The 27,366-nt window shown below is 36.3% G+C and overlaps 1 protein-coding gene across 1 annotated transcript in view; it reads right to left on the reverse strand.

The window, feature by feature from the left end:
- The window catches only part of GRIK2 (glutamate ionotropic receptor kainate type subunit 2), a 506,307-nt gene that overhangs the window by 20,404 nt on the left and 458,537 nt on the right, over window positions 1-27,366 (reverse strand). The window contains exon 14 of the mRNA XM_026666609.2: window positions 9,474-9,699. Coding sequence (XP_026522394.1) covers window positions 9,474-9,699 — 226 coding nt within the window. The remainder of the gene's footprint in view (window positions 1-9,473; window positions 9,700-27,366) is intronic.

Below are 27,366 nucleotides of genomic sequence, written 5' to 3' on the forward strand. Positions count from 1 at the left end.
CCACCCATCTCACCACAAGGCAATTCTGGTCAGCTTACAACATTAAGATGTACCATAAATATATAAAATCACATTCAAAGCCCAAATAAATACAAGATATTACTAACAATAGGGAGAGAGGAGAATATATAGGGGGAGGGAACTGCTATTAGCTCAACTACGGCCAGTGTGAAATTCTCCAATTGGGGCCCCAAGCGAACTGGCAGAGCCAGGTTTTCAGGCTGTTATGGAAAATCAGAAAGTATGGGAGCCAATGTCAGCATGTCAGAGAAAGCTTTTCTCCTGGACTCCACCAGCCAGAGTTCCTTGACTGATGGGATCTGCAGCATGCATCTTCTGCCAGCACATATGGTATAAGCCTGCCCCATAGGGATGAGATGGTTCTTCAAGTAACCTGGGCCCATGCAATGCAGAGTTTTATAGATAATACTAATACCTTGAATTGCACCTGAAAAGCAAACCACTAGCCATTGCAGCTCTTGGATCAGTGGTGTAACATGGGCCACTCTAGGAGCCTTCAAAGAGTGCAATGTTGTTGCACTCTGTGTCTGTTGCAGTTTCCAAACGCTCTTCAAGGGTAGCCAAATGTAGAGCACATTACAGTAGTTCAAGCTGTATACATATACTTCTTTGGAGATTGACTGTATTTGTTTATATGCTATATTTATAGACTGCCACACTCCAATTTGAAACATATATTTAAAATGTATGTTTAAAATCACCCCAAACATAACAAATACAATTAAAACAGAATGACAAATGCATAATGTAATAAACAATCTTTGACTTGCCATCTCCAGTAGCAACCTGAACAATTAAAAAATCTTTATGAATGAAGACAAATATACGTGTCCCATGATAATGTTGCAGGATCCAATCTGGATTGATCAGTGGGACCAGAAGTTTAGTCTTCCAAGCTTTTGAACTCATGCTGGAGCCCATTCTCAGGGAACTTCTCTCTACCAGAAGGTGTGTAGAGAGAGATTCCCTGAGGATGGGCTCCAGCACAAGTCTGAAAGCTTGGGAGACTAAACCTCTGGTCCCAGTGACCAACTAAGATTGGATTGTAAAAATTCTATGAATTAACTCAGCCTTCCTCAATTTTCCCAATATAAATAGAACAAGCCCCATCCAGGTATGTCTGTTTCAGAGGGATGGAATCATAAGTGAAACCAAACATGCTTCCCTGTAGTTCACATTGGGAAGAACTCATAAAATCCTTCCTTGAGGCCTGTGGAATCAATGTAGATTCTAGAGCAGAAGGTCTTGGGGACCTGACTTTAAAGCTTTAATCAGAACTTTCTCATCCCTGCTACACTGGTGTTATTACCATATAGGGGTTTTTCACTCAGGCAGATGGCTGTATTTTGTATCTATCACAGCTCCTGGATAGTGTATAGAGGCAGCCCAATACAGAGCACATTGCAGTAATCAGTCTAAAGTGTGAATGAGTTACTAATGACAAGGCACACTTTTATGTTTATAACAGAGTACAAGCTAACAATGCAAATTTTGCTTGCTGTTTGCGTCTCTTGTCCACTTTTATGATCACTACATATTTCACTGGAAAATGCTTTAAACATTGTAACTGCTACAAATATTGGCCTGATTTATAGTAACCTCAATTGATCATGCATAAAAATAATAAATGTTAATGATGAGAACTGGGAACTCTTATCTCTTTTGGTCATGTAAAGAGAAAAAAAGATATATAAGACCAAGCCTGCTGCTTTGCAACTATATTTGACACCATGAGTCTAAATCTATATAGACTGATATCTTAATTTTAATCTTCCACCATTATGTGTGTTCATCTTTGAACATTTTTTAAACAAGGCAGTTAAGCAATGCTCTGCTTTTCTCAGATCAGTCATGTTACATGTAAACACTATTTATCAGATATATGTATAACACTCTTGAGCATCGGATCTGAGATCTGACTGTAGCAACCATTCCATTTGTCTTCATGCTAACATTAGGAGGCAGAAAATTGATGCAGAGGTGTTCATGTTTTTGTAGCTCAAATGTGTTTGCAATATATTTTATGTTGCTGACAAGGACATTATTAAAACATGATATTTTTTTCCCAGAGAAACATGTAAAAAACTATTCTTTTGCTTTAGAACTTACTAGTTTCTGAAGTAATATGCAATGTTGGGATGAAGAGATTGGAGATTGAGTAGATTTCATGAAATGCATGTGTGTTAGGAAAAAAACACACCATATAACCATATATATGGAGGCTTGGACACATTGTCTCCTCTCTCAGATTATAACCTATTATATCTGATTTAGTCAGAAAAAAAAGGACAGCCTCTCTGTCAACCTGCAAAATGACTTCATCTGAAGCCATGCTTACTTCTGCTTTGTTTTTTGGTTGTCATTCAAGGAGGAGGAGTGAGAGCATGGGGGGGTGGGGGACTGAGGAATGTGGTTCCTCAGCCGGCTAGTCACAACATCTCACAGTCGGCTGAGGAACCAAGGTCATTTCAACAAACATTTATTGAAGTTGAGTGGGAGCCTACACTGGACTGATTGGCCCATGTGACCTGAGGGACAAAGGGGGTAGGGTGGGGAGATTTTATTCTTTTAACTATCCCTGAGTGGGGGAATAATTTAGAGTTTCTAAATTATTTACCTTTCTAGGTGCTGATATGATATACTCAATAAAGGATCTCTTGAACCTACAAAAAGTGTCAGAGTCTATTAAAATGACAAAATATCTTAAGCAAATTGTTAAAGAAATTTGAGAGGAAGAGAATGTTTCTGTAATGTAAAAACAAAAAGAAAATGTGTAAAAAGTTATTCTGTATTACTTAATAGCTCTGAAAAATTATCTGATATTATTCCATTGAAAATTTGAGTGGGTATTCAAACGTGTTTTATGTTTCCAGATTCCAAAAATCCTAGGAAATTGTAGGAATTGTACAAAAGAAAAAGAAAATGTCATTTTAAAATTCATTCTGAATTTTATCTATGTTGCTATGCATTCTTCAGGGTCAAAATTGGCTGCTATGCACTTTAGAAAAGAAAAGACATCCTCAAAATTTGGCAGTGACATATTGATGTAGTGTGGATGAACTTTCTCAAACCCATAGTAAATTAAAAGTACTCTATCCTCAACATAGACAACAACAAAATATGAAAAATTATAGAAAATCACAAAAATATCTATATATTTGACATTATCTCTCCATTACAATTCTTCACCCCAATTATGTGTATCTCTCATCTACCAAGGTTGCAAACCCAACCCAAGAAAGAGTTTAAATATTGTCTAGTGAGAAAAGTAGAGGGAAGTCTGGTGGGAAAAATTAGATCTTAAACTTGTACCTAGTGTACATTATTTCTTTTGGAAAATTTTGAAGACAGAAATATGTTTTGTACTTAACAAGAAAAAAAAATGGCTGTGTGTATACTAAAAATAATTTTACTTTTGACCCCAGAGTCTTAGATAACCAGAGTAGCACCACTTTTCTCCAAGTCTTTTCTCCATCTTAAGATCTAATTTTTCCCACCAGACTTCCCTCTACTTTTCTCACTAGGCAATATTTAAATATCTTTCTGGGGTTGGGTTTGCAACCTTGGTAGCTGAGAGATACACATAATTGGGGTGAAGGTATCATTAAAATTGTAGGAATTCCTACAATCCATATTAATATTAAAGGCAACCTAAGAAGATCATTGTACTACTTAATGAGGAATAAGAATGCTCAGTGGCTTCAGAGTGCTGACAGGCTGCTCTGAAAGAAAGAGACGGAGAACAGAATGGAATGGAGTATTCTGCATAGAAGGCTGGCTGGCATCTTGAAGAAACAGATTTGGTTTCAAGTAGCCCATTAATTCAACGTGTTAATCAAAGGCTTTGTCTCATAAAAAATAGTGCTTTGTAGCCTTTGAAGCATTTTCCCCACTAATTTCATGGAATTGTTACATGCATTTCCAGTTTTCTACTTTAGCGTACAATCTGGCCCTAATTCTATTCATACCGACTCCCCATTTAGAAGAACAGAGAATAGTGGATGGGATCCAGCCTATTCATTTATGCCTTTATATGATGCATTTAATGGCTGACTGGCTTGCAGCCTATGTGCTAGTATAAAATGATACAGATGCTCAGTTGCTTTCTTCTCCCCAAATGCAACAAAATTATGCACCCAGGTGTTTTGGGTGCACATGTTCACATTGTGACAATGTTCCCAGTTGCTTAAGCAATGGCATTACTGCAATTACATTTTCTTTCTATTGCTTTCAAATTAGTTTTAGAAACATTTGCAACAATCTCTTGGTCACTCAAATAGAAGCCTTAGGAATGTAAATACTATGGATTTTTTTTCTTTTGCACTTTTCTATCATGGGTCATTTGTAAAGGCTTTCACATCCCCAATTGGCCTTTTCCTTTGCCTGATTTTTATAGATACAATAAGAAATATTATAACTGTGCTCTTGGGCTCCCTCACCACCCAAGATTCTTTTCTGACTCCCCAACCTCCTTAATTAAATCTAGGATAACTCACATTTTCAGAAAAAAAGCACAGGGGAATTTTATGCTATTATAATTAAGATTTAATGAATATTTAATGCCTGGATTGTGTTTATACATGAGATTAGAGTAATGGCTTTCAGTTTAAAATACATTTCAGTGAAAATGAACAGTCTTGCTGATCCAGAAAATCACATTTATCTCTCTCTGTGTGTATGTATGTATTTATCTTTTGTGTGTGTGTGTGTGTGTGTGTGTGTGTGTGTGTGTGTGTGTGTGTGTGTAATACAAGTGACAAAATGGCAAACAACAGCTTTGATGAAAGAAATATATATTTTAAAAGAGGCAGTTTGCAGAATTTGACATATTTGCTTTTTAACAGTTTCTAACATATACACCTGGCAGCTTCACATTTATTAAAGAAAACTGCAAATCATACCAGATTATGGACACGAACTCTTACATATAAAAATGAAATTGTTTTCTATTAAAAACCCTATAAGAGGTAAGAGCAGTTCTTAAATTAAGAACCTCATATGTGAAAAAACAATCCTAACACTGTTCTTCTATAAGGGAAGCAGCCATTAAGTTTGACTTATTTTCCAGAAAGGTATCAACTGTGTAGTTTGGTCTTGAGACAAAAATCAGTATACCAGTTACTGTCCATACAATACAATAAAATACAGCACAATAATGTAATACAACCCTGCTAAGTAGGAATGAAAAACACTTTCTTTGTACTTCCTCTTCACAAGCCTAAGCTATTTCCATACAAAAAAATACAAATAGTAGTGCTTCTGCTTCATTGACTTTGAAGGCCTAAAATTAGGACAAACCTATTACTCCATTCAGCTTTATGCTGCTTGGAACTCTCAACATTTTGGATTGCCTTCCCTCAGCTGGCCTCACACTAGAGAAAACTTTCCAATATTGGTAGTCCTTAACTTACCACTGATCAATTACTGTAAAATGTTGCATTGTTCTCTCCCTAGTCACACAATTGCATTTTAGATGATTGGTAACCTGTTCATATTTATGACTGGTTGCCAAGTGCCTGCAATCATGTCATTGACATTTGCAATCTTCTCTGCTGACTTTAATAATTTAATACCACAAAAGGTTTAAAGATATACATTAGTTATATAGGAGCTAATACTTTTCAAATCAGACAGAACTATTGTGCAAAGCAAGTGCACTCCATTTTTGAAACTGGGAAATGAATGGCAGAGGATACACTGGCTTGATAGGTAGGAAGCTATTCGGCTTTAGTGTCTGGGGAAGGAGGGGCTTGGCTCTATCAGACTGAAGTTTTGAATACATGTGACTTATTTCTTGTCTACAATACAACAGTTAACTTAGCAGCATCAAGTCTGTAGATGTTTCTTCTGTTAACTAGCTCCTAACCCAGCCTGGTTTTTTAGAAGAATAGAAATGTATAGCTATGCCCAACCTGAAGTCTCACATAGGGGAAGTTATTCAATAAAGTAGATACCATTACAGAGAAGGCCTATTCCAGAATGGGTACCAGAAAACAATTAAAGAAGAATGTCTTCCAGTGACTAGAAATGTGTGGAAGGATGAAAAAGCTAAATCCATTGTGGATCTATATGTTACAGCAATACATGGAGATCCAACTACATTGCTATGATGTATGTTCACCATAAGACTCACAACTGAGCCAGGTTGCTCTGTAGCTTCAAACCAATTTCAGTGGCAGACTCACATGGAGTATATTGTCAATCTTGAGGTTGGATTAGTATGGCCAAGCTAACCTTATTACATAAGTAGCATATCTGATATACAAACTTGAATTGATAAGTGGTGATCATAGCCAAAATAATCACCTGGGATTCTTGGGATAATGATGAATCTGGGAGCATCATAACAGTAAGCCTGTTCCTTTAGGACAGGGGTGTAAAACTCTTGGCCTGCAGGCCAGATGCATCACATGCTGACCATGCCCACATCTGGTTTAGCAAAGAGGGCAAAGTCCTGATATGTCATGTGATGCTGCCATGACGATGTGAGTTTGACACCCTTGCTTTAGGGGCTATGCAACTCATCCAGAACAGGCAATTCCCTCATCAGATCTGGGGATCACCTTATTATGTTTTTTTGCCCTACAGAGATTTAGTTTCTTCCTCTCCCTTTACTTTACTGAAAAATCTTTTTTAACTGCACACTGTCTCTCTTGAATGTGATCTAACAGGAACATAGAGCTTGAGATCACCAATCTACTGGTGACATCAGCCAATAATACTGTAGTGACTGTATTTATCAACTTCATATAAATATTTAATCCCGACAACATGTTAGGTTCAGAATTCCCTATAATAAGACTGCTTGGAAGCCAATTTACAGTATACATATGTATGTGCATGTGTGTAGGTTACATATTTTGGAAAACTTTCTTAGATTTTCAAAAATACTGCTTTTAGATCACCATGTCTAATTGCAGAATAAAGAATGGAACAGAATAAGCAATGAAAAAAATGTCCCATCCTGTTCTGTATCATCCAGCTTAAGAGAAGGTATAAACCTAGGAGGGATCTGCTTGAAAATGCTCATCAAGAAAACAAAGTACATAATTCTTTGCTCTGGTAAAGAATGAAATGAATTTTTGAAAAGGCAATGCTAGCTTTGTACAGTTCAGTGGCATAAGAACATAAAGTTCAAAATCACTCCCAAGAGGTAATGCAGACTGAATAAGTTAAACAGTTTATTACTGGCCATTGCCTAGCAATTAAATATGGTAGATTCAAAGTCTACTCAAAGCAAGGATTCTGCATACCAAGGTAGAACAGCAGCATTATAATGCACTCATTAATGGACTGGGTAAATATCAATAATTCATGAAGTCATATTCTGAGCAGAATACAGTATGAAGCTGTGGATCATAAATTATTGTCTGAAACCCCTTTTGGGTGGCAAAGCCTTTAATTTAAAGGAGCAGTGTGTGAAATACCTCTTTCTAGATGCTCTGCCTGATGAATTAACATGAAAAAGACAAGCCTTCAAAATGAGCTAATTTCAAAGAGCACTTTAATCATGCACTTTTCGGCTGACTGAAATAAGACAAGAAAAATATTCCCCAACAGCAACCAGCGGAACCCAGGAAATCGTCTAACACTGACTTAGACCTGATTATCTAGGTCCATAGTGTCAAAGCTGATTAGCAACAATGCTCTAGAACTGTAGACAGGAGCCTTTCCAAACTTAGGTGGAAAAGCTGCAATAACAACAGCAACAACAGTAACAATACATAATTTTCTAATATGCGCAAGACACTACTGACAATAATTTAACTAAATTAAGCAAGCAGATCTAATCAAAACTGCATATACATTAAAACTATCACCTACTTCGTCCAATCACTATGTCACTTTCTTTGCAGAGTACAGATAATTACACTGGGAAAAGAATAAGAAAACATAATGCATAACAGAAATTCTTTTCAGACCGGGACTGAACTTCACCATAGAATGTTTATACAACTTTGACCAAAATGTGAAGAAAACCGAACTCCTTGCCAAAAGCAATATGAATAGTTCTTGATTTCAATCCAAAATTTTGAAATTAAATGATGGCCTTGAAGCCACAGATTCAATCATCAATACAATTATACTGGAAAGCTATATTTTTATTCATGGTATTTTGTTTTTGATAGACATTATATAACTTCAGGGAGTATGAAACTTTTCTGACAATTGCAGTTGTGTGTAACATATTTAAAAGGGCTGATGGCTTACACACACACAAAAAAGAAAGATCTTTCCTTTCTATATTCTTAACCTTCTGAAGTCAATAGTTGTCAACCAAGCTTCTTATACCTTGGTTGAAATATAATGTAAATATTGAAAGAAAAAATTCAGGAAGACATCTATGCCACTTTAGATTTTTTGTTTTCATTATTCTCATTATTACTTTAATTGTAGCACTGAAGTCTACACATGTTAGAAGAGAACTATTAAATACTGAAATCTACTTGAGATATTGTGTTTTGAGATACTGTGCATGGTCTGATAATACCTCAAATTGCATCCCAAGTGACTATTGGTAATTTGCTTAGCAACGTCCTTAATTCAATTTTTTTTTTCAAAAGTTGTTGACTAGGACCACTCAGTTTATCTGGTTTCCAAGTGAATTCAAAGTTCTGATGCGTACATTTAAAGCTTTAGAAGATGAGTTCATTGCAATAATATAATGTCAGCACTGAAATATAATCAGTTAAAGTAGTATAGAACAGGACATAAAAGTTCGTGGAAAAGATTAAATGAAGATTAAGAAACTTTGGGGGTACAATCAGGTTTGACACTTCTGGATTAAGATATCTTTGTTAACCTACAAATTACAGATATCTAAGTATCTATGGATTTGTATGAGCCTAATATTTGATCCTAAAAGAGCTGAGCCTATGGGAGATCCCAGTTCATTACCCATTGGATTCCACTGTTAAACAATATGCTCTATAATAAAACCTAATAACAATTAGGGTTAGCTTTCCCAAAACTAGTCAAATAAGGAGATTAGTCAATAATTTTGGAAGCTATTCAAGCACTGGTTTATATCCACTGCTAGCAGAAAGTAATTCTACAAATATAATATTTCACTAGTCAAATCTGGAAAAAGAGTAAAAAAAAAACCTGAATAACCAGGAATATATTCACAGAAGTCAACTACAATCACATTTAATTAAAGTTTTTTTTCCAGAAAATATTATCTTTTTTTTAAAAAAAAAATCATGTATCTGCTAACATGGAATTTGTTTCCTTAGCATAGATCACATTCTTCCAGTTGAAAAATAAATATGTAAAGCTTACAGTGCTATTAGCACATCATCCTAGTAATACTTGGACACTACCTTAACAATATAAATACTATTTACAATAAATAGGACAGAATGTTATTACACAGATTGACAATCTAGGAAACATCTGTTATCATTGCAACTACAATTATGAATACAAATTAGAAAGGATGTGCAACCTACCCATGGGAGTTCCAACCCCGTAACCTTTGGAATCTATCAGGCCTCCAATTTGTGTCAGGTTACAGTTCCGCTGTGTAACAAACTCAATGGTAGTTGACTCCATTAGGAAAGCATAATCAGAAGTGAGTACACGTTGGATACCTTCCTCATTGCTTTTGACAAGCACTGACTGCCTTCTGCTATTCATAAAGGCCCACATTTTTTCATACGTGGCAATTTTTGATTTCTGAAACAGAAATTAACATTAATAAGGACAACATGATTACAATATAATGTCAGGAGCTTCCAATTGTTTGAAACATTATAAATATGCTGGATCAAAGCATAAGAAGCAGAGGATGAATTATTGCTTTTGATAAAGCTGGATTAATTGTTTTAACTAGCATAGTCCAACTAACAGCTGAAGATTCCTAGAAAATGTTTTATAAAAATGAAAATATTGTCATTGTAAAGCAGACTTACATACAGAACAATATTTTGCTGCAATACACTTGGAAATAATAGTTGCAGCTTTGTAACTCAACATTTTATTCATGCTTAATAGCAATAGCCCTTAGACTTATATACTGTTTCATACAACATTTTCTAAACAGTTTTCAGAGTCAGCATACTGCCCCCAACAATCTGGGTCCTCATCTTACTGACCTTGGAAGGATGGAAGTCTGAATCAACCCTGAGCCAGTAAGGAACTAACTCCTGGCATGGGCAGAGTTAGCCTGCAATATTGCATTCTAACCAGTGCACCAACACAGCTTAAGCATTCATGAAATAAAGATAGCTTCATGGATAATTAAATTAAGAAGATATCTACATAGGCAATGTTAACCTGATTATGAAGATATACTTTGATCATTATTTTTTGTTGGGTATATTTTTAAAGGCATTTAAAATCACTTCAAGAATATTCTGATTTCCCTAGAAAAAAACTATTAGCATTTTCAGATCGGCATTTTTTTTTTTTTTTGTAAAAACCATCTCATGTTATAATCCCACTTCTGATGCTGTTTGTAGTTTTGCCTTTTGCAAATTGAAAATCCTCCATTTAAAATAGAGGAAACCCCAGATAGAATACCATACTTAGATGGCTAAGGGGAAGAATATCTCTATCTCTATCTCTCTATCTCTATCATCTCTATCTCTATCTCTATCTCTATCTATCTCTATCTCTATCTCTATCTCTATCTCTATCTCTATCTCTATCTCTATCTCTATCTCTATCTCTATCTCTATCTTTATCTTTATCTTTATATCTATCTATCTATCTATCTATCTATCTATCTATCTATCTATCTATGATATAAGCAACCTGTTCTAGACTTGGTATCAGAGAAATCTGTAGCAGCTTTCTTCAATTTACCACCTTTGGAAGCACTTTACATAAATAACAACGGGGGGGCAGGGGGCGGAATGATCAACCAAAGGATCGACAGAGAGAGAGAGAAAGAGAGAGAGGGTATACAATATACACACCGGAACAAAAATGTCAAATAAATGCATGAGGGGGGTCCATTGGCATGGGGCCCAAATGGAGGCACTTTAGGCTGGAAGTGGTTTGTGAAGAGAAGGCATCACGTCTGCTCTACTCCAGCCCTTGGGTTTTAGTTGCATTTAATTGTAATTTTTAAATTGTTCACACACACACACATATACACACACACATACACACACACATGTATGTATGTATGTATGTATGTATGTATAATTTTTATTGCATTGTAAACCAGACAAAGTATATCTAGGGGATAAACTTCTCTCTTCCCTAATGTGCTAATGCTTACTTTATATATCATTACTAGTCTTTCTCTCAAATAGGAAACAAACATAACATTGACAGTACTGATTCCTCTAAAGCTGACTTGATTGGCACCTGTAGTTTCTGTCTCTGAGAAGAATTAGTGGTATGTGTGGATTTTTTTTTTAAAAAAAGACATTTATTCTGAATAAGGTTAACTTAGCATCCCTGCTGAGATGCAGTTCAAGGCTTATTTCAATTTGCCTGAGGAAGTCTGTAAATCTATCATTCAAAACCCAATGGCAGTGAAAACAGAATTTTATATCCATCACAGAGATAGTGTCAAGGTATGATACATTATTGATTGAAAGGGCATTTCAATAAGAGAGTATGGAAAAAAGAATAGACTATAATGAATTCCAATCCGAGAGCAAACTATCGTTGCATTTGTTCTGTATCAGTATAACTACATAGCAGAAAATACACTTGAGCCTCAAATACTAGATTCCCTGGGAAACAAAATGATTTAATCATGTGGAATAAAGGAAAAAAAACATCCTAAGTAATAAATTAATGTATTAAAATAAATGGAGAATTTCTCCATCAACCCACATCAGTATCTCCCTCTTTTTCTGTCACAGCTGCATCTCAACTGTATATAACTAGGTTTATTTTTCAGTGACAGTAATGAAGAAGAGAATAAATTGACTGAAGAATTTATAGCAGGTTGTATAGCTCAGTGGTAACCACTACATAACAACAGAGGTCTTCAAGCTGCATGCTGCAATGTCAAAGTTCTCAGCAGTTGTATTCTTTTTAAAATAATAATGTTCTAGTCCTCACTGTTATATTGCTAACAAGATTTGACTATGTGACAAGATTAATTATAAAGAAGTTAATGTTTGACTTATCTTAAGTATACATTGAAATCACTAATAAATGGAATATAGCAGCATTTAATTATTACTGCAAAAGACCTTGCTGCTTTTGAAAGACTTGGCAAACTCTAACGGATACATAGAATATGTAACACTTACTTTAAAAAAAAAACTATATTACAAAATAGGAATAATTGACATGTATAAATTTTTATTACTATTTTTAATAGGATATCAGACAAAGACTAAAAAAGAAAACATTGACCATGCTTTTAAAAATAATTGTTTATACCAACTGTGTTTTAGAAAAAAAATAGGGAGTTGAATTACCTGTTTCTGAAAATTGCATATTTGAGATCATACGGAAAAAAAGGAACAAGGGCATTCTCTCCATACTGCCCTCTTAATTTGGATCATGCCATCAACAAAACTGCTGTTTTTGTAGGAGTATGAATTGACAAATTGAGCAGATGTGCTATAACTTAATTATTTTCAGTGTTTTTATTACTTTTGTTCGAAAGAAAAATGCCAGGACACATATCTTTTATATCTCTCTGCTGAGATCTATATCTTCTATCAACTGAACAAGGAAAGATTTAACCTGGAAATAAGAAGAAACTTTCTGACAGTGAGAACAATCAACCAATGGAACAGCTTGCCCTCGGAAGTTGTGGGAGCGCCATCACTTGAGACTTACAAGAAGAGATTGGACTGCCATTTGTCAGAAATGGTGTGGGGTCTGCTGCTTGGGTGGAGGGTTGGACTAGATGACCTACAAGGTCCCTTCCAACTCTGATTATATGTTATCTGTTATCTCTCCTTCCCACTAAATGGGAAAACGAGGAAACATTGGGCAGTGGAAAACCAGAGTATTGACAGGATTTTCAGAAAATGATGATCATGGTGGTGATGGTGATGATGTAACAGTAGTAGTAGTAGTAGTAGTAGTAGTAGTAGTAGTAGTAGTCGTAGTAGTGGAAGAAGAAGAAGAAGAAGAAGAAGAAGAAGAAGAAGAAGAAGAAGAAGAAGAAGAAGAAGAAGAAGAAGAAGAAGAAGAAGAAGAAGAAGAAGAAGAAGAAGAAGAAGAAGAAGAAGAAGAAGAACAACAACAACAACAACAACAACAACAACAACAAGAATTACCAGTGAGTCAATTTATCAAGTTTGCTAAGATAGGTGAGAATATACTTCAAAATGGCATCTTGTGAATTTGTAAAGGAATGCCAATTGAGATATGACTATCAGAAGGTAGAAAGTGGAATACAGCTGTAATCTCCTTTAGAGTAAGCTTGTTTTAGGCCTCTCTTGTAAGTTATGGTTTGAACTGGTACAGTAACACCTTTAAGCCACTAATAAAACAAAATAGGAATTGGAACCATTTTAGTACACCTTTACTAGGCTGTTGCACAACCTGAATAAATACCAATTACACATGCTGAAGATGTCAGAAACATATTCATACTAAAGAAAATTATCTCTTAAATAATTCTATGACAAAACCAAGAGGATCCTGAACAAAAGTAAATATACAACATGAGTACACATAAACACTCATAAATGAACAGACTGTGAGTATCCAGCTATTGTGCACAGATCAATGTTCAAATTATAATAGTACATGCATTCTATAGAATATACCAGCATTCTATTGATATACACATGACCATAAGATGGAGAAAGAGTAGCAAAGCAAAATTTAATAATGCTATCCAGTGGTACATGTATAGCATAGATTGCACTACAGAGGTCCACTGGTAGACAATCTGATATTTCCCAAGAATTCTGGACACAAGTTGTCTTCAGTGTAGACAATCTGACTAATTACAAGACAAATTACAATTCTGAAGGTTACCCACCAAGTTGTCAAATACTATACAAATACTAGTGCATCTTTCCAAATATACGAGAGCACAGATTTCTCAACTTTTGTACAATTTTACATTCGGTAATACTTCTTTTCAATAAAAGAGGGACACAATTGCTTCAGTTATTTCTTATTTCTGTAATTATTTCTTCAATATCTAAACCTAGAAAATTCACAGAGATTAACTGGAGTTGTTTGGAATTGGACAGATTAAATTGCCTTCTTCCATAAGACTTTCAACAACAAAGTCTCCCATTTATGAGAGAGAGAGAGAGGGAGAGAGAGAGAGCTTCTTTTGTTACCATTAGTGACATAACTAAATGCTTATCTTATGGGAAAAACCAAGAAATACAACTAATACTCTATTTGTATCTGGAAAGACATGTTGAATTATCAAGGTACTATCTTTGAAAAGGAAATAACAAAGAGTAACTACAGGCATTTGAGTTCTAAATATAAGCTAATGTCCTATTTGACCCTCTGTAAACTGATTCACAACTGACTTGGTGGGGAAATGAAACTATCCATTTTCTAAGTAAATACTGAGTTTCAAAAAGGTTAAAAATTCCAACTGCCTTGCCTACTCCCTTAGCAATCTTCATCCTACCCTGCTTTTCCCTTTAGTTTGGTAAGATGGACATTTGCCACAGCTTTTTTGTTCCTTATTTTCTGCCTTTAGCTACCTTGTTTTTTGTGATTTTTATTTTTATTACAAATGACACATCTGTAGTCAGAGACAGTAATTTATATTTTATTGTAATTCAACCATCCTCACATAAAGATTCCAATGAAGGGACTAACAGGGCCCTTTGGTGGTGTGTGATTTTATTTTACCTAAAATCAGACCTCACTAGGATATAATCTGCTCTACTTGAAATATTAACGAGAAAAGAAACCTGGTGGTAACAGACCTTCAGCTTATTTTCTCATTCTCATTCAAGAGATAATGTGGCATTTTAAAGTTATTATTTATTACATTTCATACGAAAGAGATGAGACTGTAATGATTCTGAAACCCTGAAGACTCTCTGGACTAGCAAGACAATTAGAGGTTAAAGAAGTCAAACAGTTCACTACCTGGTGCCTGAAGACAAAAGATATTGCAATGGCATGCAGAAGAGAGAGTGCTTTATAGTTTATTCAGCACTCATAAATTAAAGATCACTAGAAGATAACTATGTGTCAGACATCATGTAATGTAAACATAATGAAAACATTGAGTTATCTCAAAGTTGGGTGCATTTAGAAAAGCTGGAGATGGAAAGCAACATTCTTAAAATTATTATTTTATTCCAGTGATGAAAAGAATGTACAAGAGTGTTCATTTATGCATGATGGCGTATATTAGACACTAATTCCAGGCATCATGACCAAAGTTAATGAAGTAATTGAGCACTAAACATTTGAAAACTCTAGAGCAAAGCAAAGCAAAGCAAAACAAACCTCTCTACAGTTAGTCCTCAACTTCAGTTCATTTAGTGACCATTCAAAGTTGCAATAGCATTGCCAAAAGTAACTTACAACCATTTTTCACACTCATGACCACTGCAGCATCCCCATGATCAAAATTCAGATCCTTGGCAACTGACTCATATTAATGATGGTTGAAGTGTCCCGGGGTCATGTGATTACCTATTGCAACATTCTGACAAGCAAAGTCAAGGGAAAGACAGATTCACTTAACAACTGTGTTACTCCAGTGATTCACCTAACTGAGGCAAGAAAAGCCGTAAAAGGGAACAAAACTCACTTAACAAATGTCTCACTTAACAATAGAAATTTTGAGCTCAGTTGTGGTTGTAAATCAAGGACTACCTGTATTTTGGTGTGGGGGAGGGATTTAAAAAAATCCTATGCATGAACAAGGAGTGATCTTGTAGCTCTGTATTCCTTAGTGAATACATACATCAGATTGAAGACTGGTTTCCTTTGATTGGACATCAAAATGTTCATTCTGTTTTCATAGATTTTCACGGGTATAGGTATGCAGGTCTTGGCATGTTCGGGTCTTTTCCTGTGTAAGATTGAGAGTATCTGGCCAAGTATCTGGCCAAGATACTCTCAATCTTACATGGGAAAAGACCCGAACACACACACACACACACACACACACACACACACACACACACACACACACATATATATATATATATATATATATATATATATATATATATATATATATATATATATATATATATATATATATTAAGTTTTCAAGGGTATTTATATGTATGGTATTCAGCTTTGTTTGGGTATTTTCCCACGTCATTATAGTTGTGCTTTTAAAGTTGTAGCAACGTTTCGGCAGAATCTCGTCTGCCATCATCAGGCTTCTGTATTGTGTTGTCTTTGAGTTAGACTTTCACAGCCATTTCTATTTTAAATTTGGAGCTGGTCTACGCTGTGTCAGAATGGTTTTTTCTTCATCCTGATTGGTTGGGAGTCTTGGTCTGTGTTTATTGGTCTTGGAGTTTGCTGTGTTCTGCTTGATTGGTGTTTCTAATATCTTCTGTCTGTTTTGTGGCTTTTTTTGTCTTGATTGGCTGGCAACATTGTGTTCCTATATTGGAGGCTTTTAGTGCAGCTTGACTCTGAGTAAATGGATGGCTATCATTTATTAGGAAGCTAGGTTTCCTCTGGGTGCCTGGTTGGGGTGTGTTTGAGCTGGAGGTATCAGGGGTGGTCTGTTTGTGCCCAGGTACATGGTTAAGATACATTGATAACACATTTGTTATTTGGTCCCATGGAAAAGATAACCTAAACAATTTCCTAACACTCCTAAACAGCACACATCCCAAAATCAAATTCACCATGGAAACGGAAACAAACAAACAACTATAATTCCTAGATGTACTAATCTACAAAAAAACAGATGGCACACTAGGACACACCATATACTAGAAGAAAACACACACCAACTGCTACCTCAATACCCAATCCCACCACCACCCAGCACAGATAAACTCCGTGGCCAAAACACTAATCACCAGAACCAAACGCCTGGGACACAAGACATACATAAAGACTGAACTATGCACCCTGACTAAAGTAGTGACAGCTAACGGCTTCCACAAAAGCAAAATCACAGGCCTGATTCACAAAAACACACTGAGACATAATGGAGACCTAGAAGATTAACAGACCTATGGAACAGCTGTCCTGCCCTACATAAGAGGCACTACAGACAAAATCAGTAAGATACTACACAGGCATCACATCAAGACTGCCTTCAAAACAGACAGAAAAATAGCAGCCATCCTAAGAAATCCCAAAGATAAAATTGACCTGGAAAACCAAGGCATATATGCGCATCATGCCCTGCCACATACATTGGACAGACCAATAAAAGAACAAGTGCCCACCTGGATGAACACAAAAATGCAGTAAAAAAGCTGGAATACACTTCCTCACTAGTCCAACACATGAAAGCCACAGGTCATAGCATCGACTTCAATGGCACCAAAACCGTAGCCACTATAGAAAACCCCAGCTACAGAATTATCAGAGAAGCCATGGAGATTGAAAAAAGACCTGAAAGCATGAATAGAAGAGATGACTCCACCAGACTGTCAATTATCTGGAAGCCTGCACTCACAAACAAAAAAAATCTCCACACCACAAGCCAAGCAAACACCTGAGCACAAACAGTCCCCACCCCCAATACCTCCAGCTCAAACACACCCCAACCAGGCACCCAGATGAAAACTAGCTTCCTAATAAATGATAGCCGTCCATTTACTCAGAGCCAAGCCGCACTAAAAGCCTCCAATACAAGAAACACAATGTTGCCATCCAATCAAGACAAAAAAAAAGCTACAAAACAGAGAGGAGATATTAGAAACACCAATCAATCAGAACACAGCAAACTCCAAGACCAATAAACACAGACCAAGACTCCCAACCAATCAGGATGAAGAAAAAAAACATTCTGGTACAGCAGTAGGCTCGCACCAAATTTAAAACAGAAACGGCTGTGAAAGTCTGACTCACAGACGAACACTATACAGAAGCCTGATGATGGCAGATGAGATTCTGCCGAAACGTTGCTACAACTTTAAAAGCACAACTATAATGACGTGGGAAAATACCCAAACAAAGCTGAATACCATACATGTAAGTACCCACGAAAACTTAAGAATGAATATATATGCATATACATATATATATGAAAGGAACCAGAATCTCATTTTTAAGACATCAACAACTATAGTACCACACTATATGTGCAGTTTTCAAGGATAATGATCAAAGATAAAAGATTATCTGATTGGCCTTCTCCAGTGCATATTTTTCCTCTTTTTAAAAAAGTCAGAACTCCTGAGGCTTATAAGGCTTTAAGTGAATCGGTCTATTTTGCAGTGTCAGCACAAAATTGATATAAAAACACAGTTCATACCGTGTTCTCTCTTTTGTAATGGCAGTTTTCATGGTCCGTAGAGCAAAGATGAAGAAAGGTAGGAAAGGAGCCCCTGCCAAGAAAGGTGTCTCACAGAATGAAGAATGAAGTGCCAAGCAAAATAAATCCTGCTAAGCAGCCAACTGTACTGCCAAAAAAAAAAGTGAGGAGAGAGGGATGAAGGATGGTTGGCTTTAAAAAGCAGAAGATAATTAGATTAAGTGTTCAAGATGTATTTATTTTGTTACTGACGTGGCTAAGATAACTCTAATGAATTGATGGATAATTCTAGATTACTCTATTACCTTTGGGAAGCTTCCTACGTGATGATGTTAAGTAATCAAATTTATCCAACAAGAAAGTCTACATCTAAGAATGTTGTATAAAATAGAAGGTATTAAAGATGCTAACTCAGAAAGAGATATTTTGCTATACCTTATTGGTAATGATGCTTCAGAAATCAAATGCTTTTTCAGGCAATATTTTTATATGATAGTTAACATCCTGAACTCTGCAAGTCTCACTTCTGTTGTAACGATAAGTATAAGCGGGATGGAGGGCAAAGAGCAATTAAATGCTTTGCTATCTAACTGACATAGAGGCTAACTTTTTAAAAAATGAATCTATGTACTTGCAAAATTGGAACAAGTTTATATATTGGGGAAAGACCAATCCTATAAGCTTCAGTTAACAAAACTGTTCCAACAGAAGATAAATTATGTAGGTCCACATTGAACTATAGTGGCCTTGATGCTTTCTGAGGTTGGTAGTTTGTTTGCAGATTTTTTACTACCCAACTATCATCAGTACAAAGAAGGGTGGTATTTTGCTCTCTGTTTAGCTTGACCTGCCAGTTTTTGTGAAGGTATAGTTTTCTCTTTGGTAGTTTCTTGATTGGGATATTGTTTTCTGCTTGATTGTTTGTCTGATGTTTATTCCAGCTTATATGGGTGTTGGCTGCTATGTAATACATTTTCTGGTCTTTTAAAGAAAATAGATAACATATATTACCTATTTATAGTAGATCTATCAAAAATACATAAGGAAAATACATAGAAGATATGTTTTAAAGACCAAAGCACAACCTCTCCAGCAATTTATCTATATTCTCCAACACACTTACTTACATTATCTAGTTGGATAATGAAAAGTCTGGAAGCAAACAATGGATCTCAGAGAGTTCAAAGGACTCTACAGAAAAGAATGGGTTAAAAAAGTAAAGAGCGAGAGGTTTGTAGATTTACACTATTGCAATTAAGATCACACTTAAGCCATAAAATGTTTTTTTGTGAACAGAAATGTGAGAAATGTAAAGCTAATGATTTAAATGAATCTGTAATTCTTTAAAAAAAAAACAGCCCTGGAGCAGTATGTTTTAAAATGTTGCTTGTAATTCTGGATGGAAGTACCTGTGAATGTGCCCATTATTGGTCTTAAGTCATGCCTGGCATATAACATTTTTGAGGTGAGGCAAAGCTGTTTATCTCCTTGAAGTTCTGCTGCTCTGTGGTGGCTTTAGGTTTTGTAATTTTTTTGAAAAAAAAAATTCTCATATTTAGTTTATTTGTGAATTTTTGAGATTCACAAGAGGCTCAAAGAGTGATTAACAAATATAGAAAAAATATACATACTACATACATAAAGTGATTTAGAATATGTGATATGTGATCTTGACACTGAACCTAATAAAACCTGCTTCTGAGTAGAAAAGAAAAGGCCTGCCCTCTGAGATCCATAAAGTCACTGCTTGGGGCATGCTCCTCAATATATAGCCTTTCATGTGTGCTGGGAATGACACTCCAGATTTCCTGAGCCAGCAGGACCATAGAATGGGAATTTGGGGAACTGCTGGCAGTCCCAGTCCTAACACATCTGAAAGACTAGTTTGGAAAACACTGATTTATATATTTTGGGTTGGAATCATGCTGGATTTTGTTTGTTTCTCCATATACTTATTTTTGGCCTGCTTTTAATGTTTTGTTTTTTAATGCTTTAATTGTAAGTTGCCAGGATCATAAGCAGTTGAATGAATGTAGCAATAACAGTAGCACTTGGACTTACATACCATTTCATAGTGGTTTACAGCCTTCATCTAAGAGGTGTACAGAGTCAGCACATTGCCCCCAAAACCTGACTCCTCATTTTATTGACCTTAGAAGGATGGAGATGTACCCCTACACACACACACAACACACACACACACACACCATATCTATCTATCTATCTATCTATCTATCTATCTCTATCTATCTATCTATCTATCTATCTATCTATCATCTATCTATACATATATCTATATCATATCATATCTATACATATATATATATATATATATATATATATATATATATATATGTGTGTGTGTGTGTGTATGTATGTATGTATGTTTGTATATACATACATATATCAGTGGTGGGATTCAATTTTTTTTACTACTGGTTCTGTGGCTACGGCTTGGTGGGCATGGCGTGGCTTGGTGAACATGGCTTGGTATGCATGGCAGGGGAAGCAAAATCCCATTTACTGCAAAATCCCATTCCCTCCCCACCCACTAACCTGCTTTCTAGCTCTGTTCTCCTGTGCAGGGCAACAAAAGAAGACTCAACTGATCAGCTGGGACTTCAGAGGCAGAGAATAGATGGGGCAAGTCAGAGGTGATATTTGCCGGTTCTCTGAACTACTCAAAATTTCCACTACAGGTTCTCCAGAACTGGTCAGGACCAAATGGGAAAGACTGCAATGATGAAGCTGTGAAGGCCAATCTCTTCAACACATTCTTCAGTTCAGTCTTTATAAACAGCAATGGTTCATGCCCCACATTTCCTAGTCGTACCACAACTAACTGTAATGATCTACTACATATTGACTTTACAGAAGATAATGTAGAAAAGGCACTACAAAACCTAAAACCATCCCTATCTATTGGCCCCGATAGATTATGTGCATATTTCTTAAAAAAGGTATCCTCTGCCATAACGGAACCCCTAAGCATTATATAAGAGATATCATTCAGAATCAGCTCCTTACGAAACCTATGGTCCTTAGCTATGGTCATCCCTATCTTCAAAAAGATGACCCCAGCCTGGTTGAAACTACAGACCAATCTCACTGTGTTGTGTCACATGCAAAGTCATGGAATCAATCATTAACCAATTCATCACTTTCCACTTAGACTCAAACAACCTACACTCCAAAAAACAACTTGGTTTCAGGAAAAAATTGTCCTGCAATCTACAATTCCTACACTGCAAAAACATATGGACTACTCTACTTGACCAGGATAAAGCTATAGATGCAATTTACATAGACTTCTGCAAAGCCTTTGATTCAGTGGTACACGACAAACTACTGTTAAAACTAAACTCTTACGGCATTTCCGGATCCCTCCATAAGTGGATTACTGTGTTCCTGTCAAACAGGCAACAAATAGTAAAAATAGGGAGTGCTATATCAAACCCTGTTCCAGTAAACAGTGGTGTCCCCCAAGGCAGTGTTCTAGGACCCACATTCTTTATACTCTATATAAACAACCTTTGCCATCACCTTATAAGCAACTGCGTCCTCTTTGCGGATAACATAAAACTATTCAACACCACTGACAATGCTACTATCCTTCAAAGCGACCTTGATTATGTGTCTGAATGGTCAAACATCTGGCAACTCCAAATCTTGACCAACAAATGCTCTGTCCAACACATTGGTAAAAAAAAAATCAGTACACCAAATACAAACTAAGCAGATATGACTTCATTGATGATCCTCATTCTGTCAAGGACCTTGGAGTTCTCATATCAAATGACTTAAGCACCAGAGCTCACTGTAACAGCATTGCCAAAAAGGCATTAAGAGTTGTAAATCTAATCTTACGAAGCTTCTCCTCCGGAAATATTGAATTGCTAACTAGAGCATACAAAACTTTTGCCAGACCAATACTCAAATACAGCTCATCAGTCTGGAATCTGCACTGCATATCAGACATTAATACAATCGAGTGAGTCCAGAAATATTTCATGAGACAAGTACTACACTCCTCTGCTCGCAACAGAATACCCTATATCACCAGGCTTGAAATTTTGGGCTTGGACAACCTTGAACTACACTGCCTATGGTTGGACTTAAGCATAGCACACAAAATTATCTGCTACAATGTCCTGCCAGTCAATGACTACTTCAGCTTCAACAACAACAATACAAGAGCACACAACAGATACCAACTCAATGTAAACCGCTCAAAACGTGATTGCAGAAAGTACGACTTCAGCAACAGAGTGGTCAATGCCTGGAATGCACTACCTGACTCTGTTGTTACATCCTCTAACCCCACTCCTTTAATCTCAAACTAACCACTATTGACCTCACCCCATTCCTAAAAGGTCTGTAAGGGGCGTGCATAAGTGCACTATCATGCCTACCGTCTCTGTCCTATTGTCCCCATTTATTCATACCTATTTCCTGTATTCTTACTCATGTTTATACTTATACCTATTATCTTGTAAGCAATTGACAAATAAAATAAATAAAATAAATCCCACCTCTGACCTATATACATGCATAGATACATATACTCATACACAATAACTCTGTTATGAAGCATTCATAAACACACTTGTGTTTGTGTGCGTACTGAATTTTGCTAGTTTTTTTTGCTATTTATCCTCATATTGTAGGATACCTTTTTTAAATCAAAAGCTCAACTATGTCCCCTAACTTAATAGAACTCTTGCTTTTTGGATACTCGGAAAGAAAAAATAAAATGTTCAATGTCCTGTTCAGTCTGCCTGCTGTCAAATATAAATTATAATTCTAAAATGCAGCTGAACAACTATTTATAGCTTTAAAAATAGCATAACATTTAGAACAACACCAAGGTGCCTAATATTCCTTGCAATGCTGGAGCTGCAATTGCAACTTTTGCTTCCTCCTGCTCAAAGAAAAGAAAAAATAAAGAAAGAAAAACACTGTGGAAAGAATATGTGTGTGTTTGTGTGTGTGTGTGTGTGTGTGTGTGTGTGTGTGTGTGTGTGTGTGTGTGTGTGTGAAATACCACTCACGCATCATTACAAAATCTCCAGAACCGTAAAGCCTACAAACTTGAAAATCGACATGTATGTTCCTCTTGGCTTCTAGGTGCTCACTAAGAAAGGATTTTTTGAAATCACAATCAGAACATTAGTATTTCGTATATTATTATTAACACACTCTGATGCTAAGGAGTTCTACTCCCCCTCCCCACCTGAAAAGAAATATGTTCCAAATGCAAAATACAAGCAGAGGAGAGGAGTTCCAGTTTTAGTTTCATAGCAGCAACCAGCTTTAGTACAGAACAGTTGAGCTAAGCCATGCCCAGGCTCCTTGGTGACTCCTTCTTGCTCACACAGCAAATACTGTTTCAGTTTCCAAACAACCCTCAACTCTCTCACACACTGACAGAACGCTGGTCAGATGACTATCTGTGGATGCTGGTAGGCAGAGGCACATTTCCCCCCCACCCGATAACTTAGTTTCATAGCGAAACACAGGTATAGAGCTAGTATTAGATAAAGTACATCCTTCCCAGTGCTACTCAGATTACTGACTAACTCAGCTTTCTATTTTAACCTCTTTTTACATTGTACAAATTAGTCCTCAGCAATTTATTTCAAGACACATATTTACTTTTTAATGAATACAATCCTTGTGGAGGAGGAATACCTACAGAACACAGCATAGTCTGACAGAACAATAAAACAGCTGACAATTTTGAAAGAGAAATTATACGATGAATTTAAACAAAATTGGCTGTGATTGGCACATTTCAAGGCAACGAGCCCTCAAAGGCTGAGATTGCAGATAAATAAACAGATTAAAAAATCAATAAAGTGTCTAGCCCAAGCTACTTCTTTTACTTCAAACAGAGAACCTGATATCAAATGATGACAAGGGGAGGATCTGTTAGGGATCCCCAATTACAATCAATGTGTGCCAACAATGGAGAAAGAATCATTTCATCATGATAAAAAAACTAGAACTTCATCATTAGCTATGTTTACCGAGGATTGAAAAGTCACTGAAAAGGGCTTGACTTCTGAGCAAGAGGTGAAAGAGCATCAGGCTCAGTTTGGATTAATTAATTGATCTGCCTAAATGTATTTCAGAAAATCATAGCACAGTATCCAATAAGGGCATGGTGAAGATTTGTCACAGCTCTTATTGCTGATTTTTCAGTGGAAAATATCCTGATGTTTTCAATTACAAGTAGAAGAGTTACATGCAATTTTGCTTTATCTCTTTTGTATAATGCTTGAGTAAAGACGCATGTGTTTTATCATTAGCAACACAGTTAGGTTCATATAATGTTAACATTGAACTGTGCTGACCGAAAGAATACATAGACTGGAAATCAGATTGCCATGTCCTCACCTCACACAAAACAGCAATTTATTACTTTCCAGCCATTCTCTGTGGCAAGTGCATATGTTTCAGAATATCACCTTGTGACATTCAGTAATAAGCATAAATTGTTGAGTCAAGAGAGCATCCAAACCTTGGAAAACAGAATTGCCAGGAACAATAGATCACATCATCTACCTACAACACATTTTAAATTATCATTGCAACTGTATACAAATAGTTTACAATAGATATTTGGGAAGGGAAATAGATAAAGGACAGGATTAATCCAAAGGATCAACAACAGGTGAAGCAGATACTATAGGTTTATATATTGCTTCCCACTACCAGTATATACTAGTGGATAACCCCAGTCACCGATGTGTGGGCCTCACATTTTTAACCCAATATCATGAAAAATGTAACCAGCTTATCTGTGGCACATTTTTAATAATATTTTGGTTCAAATGTGAGGATCTCCTTATCCATGGATGGGCTTGAATAAACGGTAAGCTATGTTTTTGATATGAGAAAAAAATATATTTTGGAAGTACAATGAGGTTGCTCCAGAAAAAGACACATAAATTAATTAACATTGCAACTTTTTTTTGTCTTATAAGGCTATGAGATTCTTACTGTCTGAATTCATACCCTGTCCAAAGAAAATGCTTATCTATTTTGTCTAAATAACTGATTTCATTATTTTAAAACTCAGATATGTCAAAACATTTTCTTCTTCAACAGACAAGCTTCAAAAAACCAGTCTCTGATTTTCTTTTATTTACAGAATGTAAATGATAATGATCTAGCATTCAAAATTTCTAAGTGAATCATTTCAGATCCAGAGAGTCAAGCTGTGTGTCACATATAAATACAATTAACTGAGCTTTCAAAATATCAGAGCAGACATATGGTATGACTAATGAAAGAAATGTAGTTCACAACTACAAGTTCCAATACTGTTTTGTACAATGGCAAGTCTTAGGGTGTAGTACATTGATAATTCTATAGAATTTCAGACCTTTATGGCAACAAATCTTTCTTGCAGAAAAACACTATGTGCTCAAAAACAGCAGCTGCCGTGTTGCTGTTATTAAGCTGTCAGTCAACAAGTTTATCAATTGCTTGTCAAAAAACCATTGAGCCATTGATCTGACACCTTGGCAAATCAAGGTTCTGAATGACAGTCAGTGAGTCTGGAAGGTTACATTCTTAGTCTAAATAGAATAGAATGTTAGATATTGTATACAGGAACTCAAGCAGTTCATTCCATAGCACATTTTCCAATTTAAGAAAGATATTTATTTTTATTTCCCTGTTTATTAGGTTGCCATTAAAAATATTATCAATATGACTTCATAAAACTCTTTGGATCCATTTCTCACTGACAGTTCACAGTCTCTCTGAATGTTTTAAATACACTTTAAATTCTGCCTCTACGATCATTGTGAAGGAACTGGCTCTATAGCCAAATGCAAAATGTCCAGTAGAGAGCCCCTGTCAGAATCTGATTCAGAGTGGGAGGCCGAGCAACTGACAGGGAGTGGGAGTGTGGCTCCATTGGCTGTGGAAGAAACTGGGGAAAAGCAAAGTCTGGCTGGGCACAGCAGGGGAGAGGTAGAGCAAGGGAGAGGGAATTCAGAGGAAGACCCAGGCCCACCCCCTCTTCATCCTAGGGCATGCAGGGAGGAATGGAGAAGGGAGAAATGTGAGCTGCATGGCTTATGGGGGAGGAAAGGGCCCTATTCCCTTCATTAGCTGCAGCTGGGAACATAGTGTTTAAAAAGGGAAGCTACGCGCAACAAGTTGTTGGGAACAAATTGTGAATTATGTGGTATCATCGAGGCTTATCTGTGTTCCTGGCATCTTCCCAACTGTGTGTGTTTTGCTGTATTTTCAAATCTGCAATTCCTTCTCCTACCCTGTCAAGTTAATTACTGCAGCGGGTTGTGTTTGGATTTTTAGTTACAGTTTGTATGTACTTTAAATTCCTCCAGTTTTTCTCCAGCTGAAGGTAACCTGGACATTGGGGGCAAAGTTGGAGATAATAAAGGGACACTTCTTGCTTATTTGACTGTGTTGCCTTTGGGCCACAATCCTGGTAATCACAATATAGCTTGATCAATTGTAAATATCTATATCATTTTACATAGACACTATAAAATTTAACTTAAATATTCAATAGGGTTGAAATATTTGACTCATTTATCAGAATGTTGGTGCTTCCTTTTTTTTTTTTTTTTTAATTTAGGTTGCCTTCAAAGTCAAGGCTGACTCCTGGCAACTGCCTGGACTATTCCCTTCAGTTTTCTTGGCAAGATTTCAGAAGTGTTTTGACCTTGCCTGCTTCCTAGAACTGAGAGAGAGGGAGTGACCCAAGGTCAGCCACTGGCTTTGTGCCTCCGGGATTCACTGTCGCCCATTTTCTAGCGTGATGCCTTAATCACTACACCAAACTGGCTGTCATGTTGGAATTAAGAAAATTTTTATTTCAACAGAGCAACACAATAATGGTGTTAAGAGATCACTTTGTACTCAAATCCTTTATCTTGTTTTTTATGCCCTAGAATCCCCTCCATTTCCTTCAGGAAGACTTTTTGCACACTTCTTGACAGAAAGGTCTAAATTAAAGAAATTCCTCCATGATTTAA

This window comes from Notechis scutatus, chromosome 1 (genome assembly GCF_049901735.1).
Source record: "Notechis scutatus isolate UNSWTSFEM ecotype Mainland chromosome 1, rNotScu1.2, whole genome shotgun sequence".
NCBI lineage: Eukaryota > Metazoa > Chordata > Lepidosauria > Squamata > Elapidae > Notechis > Notechis scutatus.